General features: G+C 29.5%; 1 protein-coding gene across 1 annotated transcript; it reads left to right on the top strand.

Moving 5' to 3' along the window:
* Positions 1-11,511: 11,511 nt before the first annotated feature.
* On the top strand, positions 11,512-13,195 carry LOC106766109 (protein PHYTOCHROME KINASE SUBSTRATE 4-like). The gene has a single exon (XM_014650871.2). The coding sequence runs from the start codon at positions 11,779-11,781 to the stop codon at positions 12,961-12,963; it is 1,185 nt and encodes a 394-aa protein (XP_014506357.1). The 5' UTR covers positions 11,512-11,778; the 3' UTR covers positions 12,964-13,195.
* The last annotated feature ends 2,434 nt before the right edge of the window (positions 13,196-15,629 follow it).

Here is a 15,629-nt window from a genome sequence, read left to right as displayed (position 1 = left end):
GTAGTAATTTTTTTAACAGTAGCGTTTAAATTTTTTTGTCATAAACTGTTGATATATATAGTGTAAGGTGATTATTTTAATTTTTCATCTGTTAAAATTTGCAATTTCAACCCTCATAAATATAATTTTTTTAGTATATATATTATGAAAAATAATTATCGAGATAAAATTTTATTTCAAATCATAATGACGTTGGGTTCAGATTTCGAAATTCGTATCTTAATAAAATGTTAGAAATTTTTACGTTTCAAAATCTTAATAAAACTTATTTTTTTTACTATACATTTTACAAATCGTCAAAATTACATTTCTTTTACTTATAATCATTAATAGCAGAAGAAAATAAAAAAGTAAAATAAATTAATTTTTTAATATAAATTGAAATTAACTTATGTGTCAAAAGTTTTGGAAAAATTGGATCAGACCAGGTTTATAAAGTTCAAATAAAAAAAGTTGATTTTAATGTATGTAAAAGTTAATTTTTTATGTTTAAATCCACTTTTGGTATTTTTATGATGTACAGTCTCTATAAAAATTAAATTGTATATTTATTTGTCAAATATATTATGAATAGCTTAAATAAATGAATAATTAACACTACTTTTACTTATAATTTATAAACACGTAGTATTTCTGATAATGATCAATTAGATGTCATATGAATATAGGACAACAATTGCTTAAATGCAAAAAATTAAACGACTAAATCTCGAATTAAAATTTTATAGAAATCGAAATTACATTATTATTGAACTACATGGACTAAAAAGAAGTGTATTAAAAACAAAACTCATTAAGAAAAAAAGTTTATATAGAATGTAGTTAACCTCAATTCTTAAAGATATAAGGGGGAATGGTAATCCGGGATCGTGAATTTTCTTCTTTATTGTTTTTCTTGGTTGTAATTTGTTTAAGTAAAATAGTTCAACGTTAATTACAAATAAGAAAGTTAAACAACATATAAAAAAAATTTAAACTTGTTGTAATGTTTTAATTAAAAGTAGTATCATTTTTTATGTGTATTTGATTCATATATCATTTATGGTTGAATATGTTAGATTATGAACTGAAATTGATCAATAACGAAAAACAACTAAACCATATTATATTATAAATTATTTCCAATTATATTAAGAGTAGTATCTGAAAGTATATCAATATATCTTTGGAGGTCATGAGATCTGATACTATAATAGAAGTGGAGTTTAAGTCTAACTCAACCCCACAAAACCAGTTTTGTAGGATGAGATTTGCACCCACTTATATACACTTAAATGACATTATCTCTAGTCGATGTGAGACTTTTAACAATGAGATCATAATCTCTAATTATTTTTTTAATTTTAATATTTTTAATTTAATCCTTTACCAAATTAGATTATTGCTTAAGTACTCTACACAGATAATATTTTGACACATATTTTTAGTCATCTTCATCTAAACACTGATGAGTGGTATATCAACATTTTCAGCAACAATGCATAAGCAATTGTAACATCAATACCAAATTTTTTAAATGCTGTGTACAATTGACCTTACGTAACCAACCATGCAGAATATGTCACATACGCACGGAGGATACAGAGAGCCAAAGAGAAATGAGCGAATGAAGAAGATGATGTAATTCTCGTATAGGAAAATTCATATGAATTGTCATACCAACTACGTCATAGATGCTATTTGGTACACGTGAAACATTTATGCAATGCAAAAAACCACGGGCTTCAAAACAAGAAATGCCCAACTTCTCTGCTGCATTATGCAGGCAATGAGCATCCTATTATCGTGGATAAGAACGCAATCCCTATATAACTGGATAACCACGAACAAAGAAGAATCAAATAGACAAGTTCAACTAACCCTAACATATTATCAGGGCAAAAGGCATGTCAACTATATTTATGCCGGATTGGAATGAGGATAATTCCTGCTTAATTCTCTTGTTTAACCGGACGTCAGTTCTTATCCTTGCTCTGTGTGACGGGTGGATTTAAGAAATGACCTAATGTTCAAGTCAGAATTTTTTTTGTAGAAGTCTAAACTAATTCAATGATGAATATAGTGAATTTACCTCGAAATTAAACCTTGATAAAGTTTACAATAATCTTTTTAATTAATTTACTTTTTAATGATCATTAATATCAACCTTAACCACTCATTGTTACTTATTAATTACATTTTAATTCTACTCAACTGCTGTGCTGTCGTGATCGAACGGTTGCAAAACACTTTTCTGCATCTTGATCACTCGATCCACTTGACCTAACACGCAGTCCTACCCGATGGGCCGGATATCACCCCATACAAACAACAACAATAAATTTGAGTTGCATAGTGTTGTTATAGGAATGAAAAGGGTAGTTTTTTGAGCTGCGAACAGGCTCATTTTTCTTATCTAAGCTTTGTGAATTTCTTGAGGATTTGAGGATGAACTCCTACTTGTTACTCAAGACCGACGATAAGGGTACAATTTTAGAGGACTCTCCATCACCGAAATTGGTAAGAAATAACTGAATATTAAGTAAATAACTGGATATAAGAGCGTTAAGTATATACTTTCCTTTGATATTCGTATGTATTTGTAGACTTTTTTTACATTTTTTAATGGGTTTTTTCAATCAGGGTTCATGACTGAGAGATAATTTATATGTGTTTTAAGTCCAGTTTATATAAGAAATTAATATCATTTATAATTTTTTTTTCTATGAGATGTTTAAGTTTGTTATTTTTATATAATTTGGAATACAGACTCATGTTTGCATTATTCCTAACATTCTTAATAATAAAACTGAGTAAAAAAATGTATAATCAATATAAATATTTAAATATAAACTTTTTTATTTTTAATCTAGTACTATGATTCTTTGAGTAAATTGATAATTAATAATAATGTTTAATTTTGATGTGCATAACAGTCAACATATATGTTAATTTAATCCTTTGGATATATATATATATATATATAAGTGTCCACTAAGAATCCAAAAGAATAATATAAATAAGTATGTGGATAATTAATTCTTCATTTATAGATGAACAAGTTTAGTATGTCGACTTATTACAATTGATTTAATAAAGGTTGAGTATTTATAACTATTTTAGAGTTCGAACTTTTGCAATATTTATGATCATACCGATATTTTTTAATAAAAAATATATGATTTTCTTTATAAAAATTATTTCATACTTCGAATATATATATATATATATATATATATATATATATATATATATATATATATATATATATATATATATATATATGGAAAGGAACAAATTCATCGTCATATTAAAATATTTATTATTAGTTAATTCTCTCATATTTAAAAAAATATATCTTTAATTTTTAAAAGTTTATGTTTCGATTCATCATCCTTTTCAATATTATAATTTTTCCTTTCATCAAGCATATTAGTGTATCTATAAGTTATTTTCAAATTTTCTACAAAACAAGTTTTTTATTAGATGTCAAATTATTAAGAATTGCCTATAAACTACTATGATTTGAATCTAATTGTTGTAAAGCTTGCAATTGTGTGAGTAACATCCTCCAAAGAAGACATATCAGTCAAGGAATCAAATTCCACTAGCACACCATCATCTAAATTCTTAACAAAAGGAGATCCATTCACAATACAAATATTATTACAATTAACCACCACTAGCTTAGGTTGTGACTCAACAATAGGTTATACTATTAAAGAATGAAGCACAAACTCCACCATAAGCTCCACTATAGGCTCTACCACTTGAGTTAAAGAGCCCTTAATCTCATCTTGTGCATGAACCAGCTTAGGACGATAATGTTGTTGTATTTTTGCATTAATTATTTTCTCCCCACCAGAATTTACATTTGCATTCGTTGTAATTGTCTTCAATTAGATAAATCATGACCAACCATTTTACAATTTGAACAAAATAGAGGCAATTTCTTATCTTACAATGAGTGAAAGGGAAAACCTTCCCCAAGAAGTTACTGAACAATTTGGTCAAGTTTGTTAGAGCGGTGCAGCGAAATGTTTGCTTGTTTGGAAAAAAATCAAGATGATGAGGTGAATTGATTTCTTGTGCTTTAAATTGATTTTCCTTTTCTCTTTCTAACTTACTTAGCAAATAATTAAAACAATTATAAAGAGTAACAAAAGAGAAAAAATTGCACAAATAATTTTATACTGGTTCAGATCATAAGAATCCTACGTTCAGTTGCTAATCCCAAACAAAGATTAACTTCCACTATCACAAAACCAATAAACTGTTAGAATCACAATGAAAAGCAAGTTTAAGATTTAGAAACACATATATTCTTACTTGAAGACATGATACTCACTTCCCCTGAAGAGCACATGGGATGAACACTTTCTCCAAATGTTTGACGAAGGATGAATACTTCCTTTGAATCTTCACAAAGGATGACTGACTTCACTTAGCAACAATAGCAACACTGAATCACACTCTCAATGAAAGTTCTTGCTCTTGCCAACGCCAAGTTCTGAAAGTCAAAGCACAAGAGTTACACAAACCTTATGTCACACTTTATTTCATTAAGAAACATTCAATTATGTGTTGTGTTTTAGAATGAAAGTCTAAAACATCTTTATAAAGACCTTAATCGAGAAAACCTTCAAAATTATGTATTCATCATTTTCTCGCGTGATAATCAATTATCCACTTATGGTAATCAATTACCTATTTAATGAATGCACAACGGTAAAAAAACATGCTCAAAAACTCTAACGGCTAGTTGTGATAATCACTTATGGTAAGTCATAATCAATTATGAATAATCTATTATCAGTATTTGGTAATCGATTATTCTAGAGGCCAACATAAAGTTTTTAGCATTGTTAAGAAGTGGATTTTAAGTCTAACTCAACCCACAAAACCGGCTTGTAAGGTGAGGTTTGCAACACACCCCCCTCACGCTGAGATATATACATCTTTAGCGTGAGACTAGACATTAATGGGTAGTCCGATAATGACCCGATAGCGGGTGGAACAATATGCCCAACAAACAACAAATATCGCTAGGATGAGCTCTAACCATAGCTCTGATACCATGTTAAGAAGTAGAGTTTAAGCTTAACTCGACTCCACAAAATCGGCTTGTAAGGTGAGGTTTTCACCCACTTATATATATTATAAATTGGCCTTATCTCTAGTTGATGTGGAACTTCCAACAAGCATTTTGAAAAACTTTTTTGTGATAATCGATTATCTTAAGTAGTTAATCGATTATTGAAGAGTATTTTGACTCTAAAGACAATTTTAAAGTATAATCTACATGGAATCAAACAAAACATTAAGTCCTTTACATAAACTACTTATTATAAATCTTTTAACACATAATACAAGTCTTCATAATTGAAAAGTGAGCACTTGAGACTTGTTTTTGGCATCATAAAAACTTTTATGTTTCATCCTTTTACTAATAATCTCCCTTTTTTTATATGATGACCAAAAACTCATTTAGTTTAAAGCTTTTTGTAACTTATACTCATAATATGTAACTCATACACAACTTAAAGAAGACAGAACATTAGTAGATAAAACATAATATATTAAAGTGTTTAAACACATTTCTCCCTCTTTTTTATCATTATAAAAAAAAACTATGTATGATTAATTATTTCTTCTCCTTAAAATAAGACTCCCTTGAATATAAGCAATAAACAAATAAATAACAAAACAAATTTTTATTAGTTGGGAATAGAGGCATAATGCAAAATAAAACAATACAAAAAAATAATTGTCAATTTTTTCTTTCTTGTTAACAACTTACCCTTTGACAATCCATACTTTATCAAGTTTTTGTGCACACACAATAGCTTCTTCCTTAATTTTGAAATAACCTACAAAACATAAAAATAATATTTTGGTAAAATCAAAATATTTATTTGGGTCCTTTGAAGTTAGAGACATGTTATTTTATAATAGGAATCCATGCATATATTCCATTTGGAACATCATAATATTTTATGCTACATTTATTTTATGTAAGACCATTTTTCATGCAATAGAAACAAGTAACAACATTTGGGTTCCTATATAAGTAGTTCCTTCTTCTACCCAAACTCTACTGCCTTGTTCTCTTGAGTGGATTTGAGGGAGAGTAATTGAGTGGATTTGAGAGGATTTGAAGATAATTTTTTTTGCTGTTTATTTGAGTAAATTTGGAGGTAAACGAAAGTGGATTTGGAATTAAATTTTTTTAATCTGTCACATAAATTAAATCCTACACTATTTCTCACAAATTTTACTTCCAAATTCACTCTCGTTTACCTCCAAATTTACTCAAATAAACAGCAAAAAAAATTATCTTCAAATCCTCTCAAATCCACTCAATTACTCTCCCTCAAATCCACTCAAGAGAACAAGGCACGAGTTCTTTTATGGACATACATATTTTTAACAACCTTTTTCTTTTCTATAGAGATTTTACTACATTTTCCTTTGATTATTTATTGTAATTTCTTCAAATTTCTGCAAGATGTAGATTCGTCACTACTAACAAATTTCCCTTTTTTCTAAATAGAAAATTTTATTTTTCAAATTTTCATTTTCTTTAAGCATATTTTCAAATTTTGATTTTAATTCTTTAAAATCAATTTTTAATTTTTTTATGAGGAAGATCTAGTTTTTCTGATTTTTGCAATAATTCCTTATATCATGCAATTCATCTTCATCAAGATCTATATCATCAGAATTATCAAAATCGCTAGAAGTACTTACTTGGCTTCCAGCTATATTGTTGTCCATTAAATAAATATTTGCTTGCTCATTAATGTCGTTAATGTTTGGTGCGAAACTTGATGAAGAGCTTGAATTATACTCTTCCCACTCCTTTATTTTGGAGAACTTTCTTTCTTTATCGAGACAATTTTCTTTGATATGTCCTAATTCTCCATCCTGTAACGCCTAAAATTTTAGGAGGATCCTTAATGCTTCTTTTTGCGATCTTTGTATTTTCATATGTTCTTAATGAACTTTGAGAGTATTTTTATCAATTGCTCTGGATCTTCACAATCAAAATCATCATCATCTTTGAATCTTTTGCTATAGACAATCTCATATTTAAAAGCAATATTTCTTTTTATTCCTCGATCCTCTTCTTTTGTCAACCTTTCAAGTTCAATCTCATGCTCTCTTAACTTATCAAAAATGTCAACCTTTCAAGTTCAATCTCATGCTCTCTTAACTTATCAAAAAAAGTCGTCATAGACATGGTTGCAAGATTTTGTGACTTTTGGTTGCCATGTCCTGTTCAAAGATTTTAGAATTTTAATATTTAACTCTTCAAATTCTTACTTAAATTGGATAAATGATTTATGATGTGTGTAAAACGACTTTGCACATGGTGGATTGTTTCCTAGTGTTTCATCCATAACATATCATATTCTTTTACTAAGGCTATTCAAAAGGGACTTGATATAGAAAAGACCATGAATAACAAGGAGACAATCAAGAAAATAAATGGTCAAGAAAGAAGGTTAGCATAAGAAAAAAAGGTCCTAAAATAGCTCTAGATTAGATATAAAAAACCAAAAAATAATACTAGAGTAAAAGTGGTGCTTCTTGTCTTTAGCAAATAATGAACAAATGATGCCTAATGGACAAACTTTTAGCTTCAATTGCAAACTGAGAAGGCTATAAAATAACAACACATTCACGTAAATACCTCACAAAATCAACATGAGAGTGCACATCAATAAGTAGTGGTAGTAATACATGAATATTCTTTTGCTTTTTGCTTTTGCTTTTTCTTTTATACCTTTTTGTCTATTCTTTTGTCTTGATTTTTAAGCACATAAAAACACTACTACACAACACAAATTCAGATTTGAAAACTCTCTTGAATGTTCACAAGTTCAAATATACCAAATGGAAGAAAATCTTACTAGAATTAACATTTAACATGAACCTCAAAACAGTGACAGAAAGAAAACCTAACTCTAAGAATTTATTGATGATATAACAACAAGTATGAACTCAAATATGCAAAATTAAAGCACTCAAAGGAACATATATAATTCAGTTTCGAAAAACACACTTGAACATATATTTTTGTGATTTTTGTAAAGTTCAACTAGGAAAAATTGACATAAAAAAGAGTAAACATTACTTTAGAAAATATAGAATGATTTGAAAATAAAAATGACTCAAAATATATGGTATGACCAAAAAAAGATGAAAAAAGACTCAATAAAGTTAAAAGTACATAAACAATAGCCAAAACTATCAAAATAAAACTTGAAAAATGTTGATGACAACATTATGACAATTCTGACATTTGCTAACTATTTTGGTCATAACTTTTTCTACAAAACTCTAAATGATATGATTTTTTTTGTTGGAAAACATACTCAAAGGTCTTTAATTTGACTATAAATACGTTTTTTTTTACCTTTGAGCTAGATGCAGTTTAATTATGAAAATCATCCACATTAATTGTAGAATAAGGGAGGTTGATTTGGACCATGTCAAGATAGATATAACAAGACAATAAGGAGATAACACAAGGACAACATGGAAATAAAATTATAGATAAAGAACCAAAAGACTTAGCTCTTATTGAGACCAAATGATGACAATCTCCTAGCTAGGTTGGACCAAAACTAGAAGGAAAGTCATGGAGGAGGTTATGGTGATGGACAAGGGAGTTAAGCTCATGATTTTGTGATGTTATGGTGATAGTGATGGTGTTTATTGATTTTAAGAGAGGTTGGGTCAACTCTGGGAGAAAGGTGGCTAGAGGAAACCACTTGGGTTGCTCTATCCTAAGGTGACCTAATAAGAGTGGTATGACACAAAATAGGTAACATAACTTTACTCTAAATCAAAGGTAAATACTTAATAGGAGACACATTTATATGTAGGCTAAGGGTATTTCGTAAAAACCCTAAAAGCATGATCTCCCTCCCTTGCATTCATTGGCCAAAAAAGTGGTCCTCTAAGGAGTTGACAAGTGTCCACAAATCCTCTCCAATGAGGGAAGAACATGTGGCCACTCATAAAGCACAATCCTCTCCATTCTTAGAGTGTCATATGACCACTACTAAAGCTAAATCTTCTTCAATGGAAGCATGACACATGGCACACACTTTCCACTTGGTTTGGATGTCTATCTTTTTAAGGAAAATCCTATGCTACTTAGGCCTTAATACAACCCTTAAACAAACCTACCTACTTGACTGAAATATATAACCTAAAGAAACCTACACTACTTGACCAAAATACATAATCTAAAGAAACTTATACCATTCCATACTATGCTCCATGATGACTCCAAAGGTGATTTAAAAAGTAGAGTTTAAACCATCTTTATAGATGACTTCAAGTCTTCTTATAGAAGTTTGACCATGATTAGAGAATATCTCATTATTAGTTGTGTCTAAAATTAATATAAGAAATAACTTTTACTACAAACTTTTTTATTTATTTCTAAGTGAATTTTCTATCCAAAACTAATATTAAATTTGACCTTTCTACAATAATTCGAATAGAAAGTAAAAAAAAAAAATATACTATATTTATATTAGTTTCCAAACCAGCATAAAAAAAAAAACTTTTTCTACCCATCATAAAAAAATCTTGGTTACACTAGTGTTTATTATGATAAATGGTTTGTCTTAAAAGATCCATCAATTTCCATCTTCATTTATCTATTTACTATCTCCAGATATAAATTTTGTTTAAATTACAAATGGCACGCCCCGAAATTACTAGTAATAGTATATTAACAAAAAAGTGAATCACCACTAACAAACACAATGTCACTATTCAAATACCTAAATAGTGGTTAAACCACTTTTGTTTATATATATCCAAACTCCAGACGTGACCTTTCGTCACTTTTTTTCTCTCTTTTTTTCAAGTTTTTATCTTCATGTGGCCACCTGATGAAAGAGAAAGAAAGAAAAAAAAGAGAGAAAAAGGTTTTTAACCTCATCTATATTAACATTATAACTCGTAAAATAAATAAATTAGGTTAACTTTTAAATGAATCTATTTCTGAATATTCTGGTTAGTGATAATGTCAAAATGTCAGTAATTTAAATTTAACAGATTAACTGTTATTACTAAATTAATATATTTATTTAAAAAGAAAAAACACTGAAATGTTTTTCAAAATATCAATTATAAAATAGAGAAATTGTTTATATTGTTTGAAATAGAAAATAAAAAATGCATTGTGAATGTAGAAATGTGTGTGTGTGAAGTGTGTTGAGAATTGTGTGATCTAAGTCTCATATTGAATAGAAATGAAAAAACAGAATACCATATAAAGACGAAAGACCTATTAACCTATTGTCTTAAGGTTTTGGATAGAAAGTAATATCAATCCTTGATATAGTTTGTCTTAAGATTTTGGATAGAAAGTAATATCAATCTTTGATATAGTTTGTCTTAAAATTTTGGATAGAAAGTAATATCAATCATTTATATGATTGGACTACGATGTTATTGATGTTTGCGTAACCCTCGTCGTAACGTGTTTACAATGAATTGTTGAATCAATGAAAGTTGGATAGAAAGTGAGTGGGTCAGCGCTAACCTTGTATCTATCATGCATTGCTTTCGTTGCCTGCCTCTGGACATTTCATGTATGTTTCTTGTTTAGGTGGTCTGGATTTTGCTTTTGCCCTCCATAACCATTTTGTCTACATTCTTTTTCTATCAGATTTTACAACACTTCCTTCTTTCAAACTTCTTTTGTCTACTCCTCTTTCAACATACGTATAATATAATTTCATTTTCTTTTCTAAATAAAGCTACCTTTTAGCAAAAGCTTAACTTTATGATTTTTCACGAAACATAAATATATGTAACAAGCATTCTCTATTTTTTTATTGCATTTTCTTTTGGAAAAGAATATTGTAATAGAATTTATTTCAATAAACAAATATATTAGTTTATATTGTCAAAATGGCTTAGACAGTTATATAATATAATTGAAACTTATTTTGTGTGAGGTTTTTCAAGAAGAGACATCAAGAAAATGTTAGAATTATAAGGTTAACTTTGTGATAAAGATGGAAAAAGAGATCGGAAAGATTGTTGATAATACTATCATAGTACTAACAACTAAGGTCTTGTTGATAAAACAAATGCAACACCAATTACATGTGAAGAAGCTCGTATAAAAAATCAACACACTATTTTCAAATCAAATTTTCCATCAACTTCGATGTTTTTCAAAAGAATAGAGGATTCAATACAATAAAATGTAAATAAATCTATGGAAAAACTTTTTTTAACAACACTTTTTTAATAACTTTTTGACAACGCATACGTGACAGTTTGTGATTGGTCCGTTTTAAATATTTTTTAAACATAAATTCAAATAGACCAATAAAATGATGACACGTGTCTCGTTCTCAAAAAAGTTGTCAAAAAGTATTGTCAAAATATCATTGTCCAAAATCTATATAAGATACTATGATAACACTTTGAATTCAAAATTTAAAACAATATATTTATATGTCATTCTTCTTATATAATTGTCCATTTTACTATTTTTTTTTATCTAATATACAATTTCTAAATCACCAATAAAATTCTACAACAATAAAATGAACAATGACTCAACAAATTTCAACCATCAAGAAAATTTTCTCACATCCGTCTAGGTTCCTGTTCAACATATCTATGAAACTACCTAGTCACAGAATCACATAAATATATACGAGGACAAGGAATTTCAGAGTCTGTACTTCCAATGTTTGGTTTCATGTTTATCTTTTCCATTCCCACATTTAACTAAAAAGAGTGAAAAAAAAAATGGAAAGAGCAATTCATACCAACCTGAATCCAAAGTCAGCAACCTCCAAACACAGAAATAGTGAATCTTTTTCCTCTCTTCATCATCTCTCATCTGATAAACCAAACAAATCTGAACCACACCATGCCATGAAGCCTAATGAAGTTAGAATCATTCACCATGATCCCACCTCAGAGCTCAGAAACAAGTACTTCAACCATGACAACTTCCAAAGAGTAACCATCAACAGCAACAGTAGAGTCTCTCCCCTGCTCAACATGGACACAGAACACAAACACAGTGTTCCAGAACAAGGTGACATCATCACAAACTCCACAAGGTCATTCTCTGATTCTGCTTCATCATCAGTTGTTGCTGGTAATGGTAACTGCAACAACAACATCATCAACAACTACAAAGCTCATTCATTCCATGTTGCAACTCCAACAACTCCATCACCTTCCTCATCCAAATCCACTCTAAACAACAAGGCCGGTTTGCTATTCCACCACCCTCGGAAAAATCCAATCTCAGTTCTAAACCCTCCTCAAACCTCCTCCAATCTCACACAGAAACTCAGAACTTCTCTGTCAAAACCCATTTGGTTTTTGAGAAGAAAATGCCCCTGCAATGATAAAAAGTCAGTGCAAGTCAAAGCAAACTCACAGAAAAACTCTGCAAAACCCAAAACCTCACCCCCACAATCTCAAACCCTTCCACCCAACCAAATCCAGAAAGGTTCCTTGAATCACAAAGCATCACCATCATCCAACAAGGAGTTGAAATCTCAAAGGCTGTTCCAATTCCAACCTGCCATAAACAAATCCAGAAGGCCATCAAAGGAAGTCTTCACTTTCCCTTTGGCCATGGCAGCAAACTCCACAAAACCTCACCAGGTTCTTCTGAACGTTGTTCGTGAAGAAGATTACACAACACCACGAGAGTCCTTGCATGTGTTCCAACCTCCAAGCCCCTCAAAGTCACATGCCATGATGGATGATGATGCGGCCAGTGACGCAAGTTCTGATCTTTTTGAGATTGAGAATTTCTGCCCTCAAACCACTGCAACACTGCCATGCCCCATTGTTACACCCTCTGTTGCACAGTGCCATGAAACCACCGATCACGAGTTCTTCTTCGCCGCTGACGCCGGCAGCAGTTTGTGGCGGCGGCTTAGGGATACGGAGGTGTTGCCACCGTTTTAAGATCAAACAACGAAGTCAACCAATGAAGAACTTCCTTGGCTGAAGAGTCAAATTAATACTTTTTTTATTTTTTATGTCTCAATTCAGTAAGTGTGAATGTTAATTAGTCTCTTCTTTTCGTGCTTGTAAAAGTAAATTTTTTTTAATGTGTTTAAGGAAAATGTCGAGTCAAATTTGTGAATAAATTGAAAGCTTGTTACTAATGTGTTTGATGAAGTACTTATTTATCTGAATGACCAAAGTTAATTAATTAATTAATTAGAATGAGGATGTTCATAGAGCCAATAATTCCAATAAAAAAAAATATGCAGAAATATGAAAATTAAATCCTAAATTAAACGTGTTGAAAAGTTTATAAGGAAAATAAAACGCCTTTTTGTTTTTTTCATAAATTTGCGTTTTTTTCATGAATTTTCTTCCGCCCAATTTGAATGATCTTATCTAGTGTTTTATTTTCCAGTTTTGGAATAAAAAAAAATATGACAAGAAAAGAATCTTGAGATTTAATTTGAATAAGTTTTGGAATATATAAAAAATATCACAAGAAAGAATCTTGAGATTTAAGGGATAAAACAATAAGATTATTTTTAATATTAAAAGTTTAAAATATAAAGAGTTTTTATAAACGAGTTTCATCATCTTAAATCATATCATTTTTCAAAATTCTTTCCTTTAGAGCTTTCTTTTATTTCTTTCTAGAGTTTCTTACTATTTGTTAGTTTGTTTGAAAATCAGAGACCACTAGGGTGATTCTCTAAGTGAACTCTCCAATTCTATCCGACTCGTTTCTTTGATAGAGTAAGTTGTTTTTTGTTTCTTTCTTTGGTCAGTTTAGTCTTCTTATGGATGTGGACCATATAGGATCGCATGTAGTATTTAAGTCTTCATTAAGGTTTATATTAATCAATGATTCTAATTGTGTGTCTTAATCGTGTTTGTGTGGTTCTTATGGGTAAATAGAGCTTTCTGTACTTCAAGGGGTGTTTATAAGGTTTTAGAGTTAATTGGTCAATTGTATTGTTTAAAAGTTATAAATGTTTTAAGAATTGTAAATTTCACGTTTGGTTGGTTTGAAAATGTTTTATTTGCTAATATTGGTGTTTGAACTACAGAAAATATAGTCGTGTTAGATGTTTATGTGTTGTTTGCATTGATTGAATTGGTGTTGAATTGAGGAACTTAGGATTTGTTCGTTTAAGCAATTTGGTATGTATCTTGATATTGAAAGTACCAAAGTACTGAGTAAGGAATACCAATTTTACCATTTGAACATGTTCCTTTATCCCCAAATCACAGTTTTAAGTTTATTGATATCTGATGTAACGTTGAGCTTGGCAAGCCATCGCTAAAAGCTAGTTCATTTTGCAGGTTTATGAGCATTTCAGCTCCAAACCGTTGAGTGTCAGGCTTGTACACTGAGCGTGCAAAAATGCAAGCGTTATGGCCTGAATGATGGTAGGGCATCGTTGTGCAGGACATTTTGTGAGAGGAATGACGTTGAGCGCCATGACCTATCGTTGAGTGTCATCTTTTGCAAAAGGTTTGAAACTGAGCACCAGTGTGTATGTTGTGATTTTTTGATTTTTTGAGTTGTTTGAGATGGTTTTATTGTGGTTTTTATGAATGTGTAATATGTATTATGATGTTTCATGGATTGATAGTATGATTATGAGTATTTATGATAAATGTTATGAGAAAATTTCTAGATGTTTCTTGTGGTAATTTCAGTAGTGTATGTATTGATATATGGATTCCTTATTTGGAGTTATCTTGTCGTTCTAATAGTCATCCAGTCTTAAGTAGAGAAGGGTGAGGTATGTAGTGAGAAAGCAGGAGGTCTTAGTCTAGGGGCTTTACCATGGTCAATGACGTTAACAAACTAATCTTGTCTATGGTATGGTGAAATCCATTGGCAATGGTTCTGCAGAGTAGTAGAGGCTACCATAATTGCATAACTCACCAGAGTCTGATATCAATATATGTATCCAGATGGTCGAGTCTAGTACGGGTATTTGTATGTGCTAGGATTGGTTGATATGAGTGATTACATATGTTAATATATCTATATATGTTGTATGACTGTTCTTTTTGCATATTAGTTTATCTTTACTTTTGCTTTTGTTTGTCTATGTTATCTTTTTCTTTGTAATAATCACCTTAATAGTGTGAACAAATGAAAATTTCAGTTAATCTAATGTAGAGTGAGAGTAATGCAATATCATAGTTTAGGATAAAATCTTGTTATGTATAATCATTTTTCTTTTGACAAATTCTAATTTGTTAGTCTATATACTTTGGTATATGTTTTTATAGATGACTATAATATTGTAATTAAATAGTTGTTTCTTCTTATTATTAATTATCACATCTATAATGTTTTATTTAATATTATCCACTATTAAATAAAATATTACAAGAGACAAACATACAAGAGGAGAAAAAAGAGTTTTTTTTTTTCTTAAAAATGTAAAATACTAAACTAATATATCTTAACTATATGATCTGTATTTTTATATTATTTATATTAAAATACAAAGGAAATTTATTATTCTTTTTTACATATCTATGGTCTATTTTTATCCTTTAAATAATTTTTTTTAATTAAAACAATTATTTTATCAATTTTATCCTTTAAATAATTATTTTTTTAAAATTGATATTTTTAT

This window comes from Vigna radiata, chromosome 1 (assembly GCF_000741045.1).
Source record: "Vigna radiata var. radiata cultivar VC1973A chromosome 1, Vradiata_ver6, whole genome shotgun sequence".
Taxonomy (NCBI): Eukaryota; Viridiplantae; Streptophyta; class Magnoliopsida; order Fabales; family Fabaceae; genus Vigna; species Vigna radiata.
This window is presented reverse-complemented; position numbering and strand designations above follow the sequence as displayed.

Bases quoted from the DNA above. Each gene is read 5' to 3' on its own strand.
- LOC106766109 (XM_014650871.2), top strand. From the start codon at position 11,779: ATGGAAAGAGCAATTCATACCAACCTGAATCCAAAGTCAGCAACCTCC.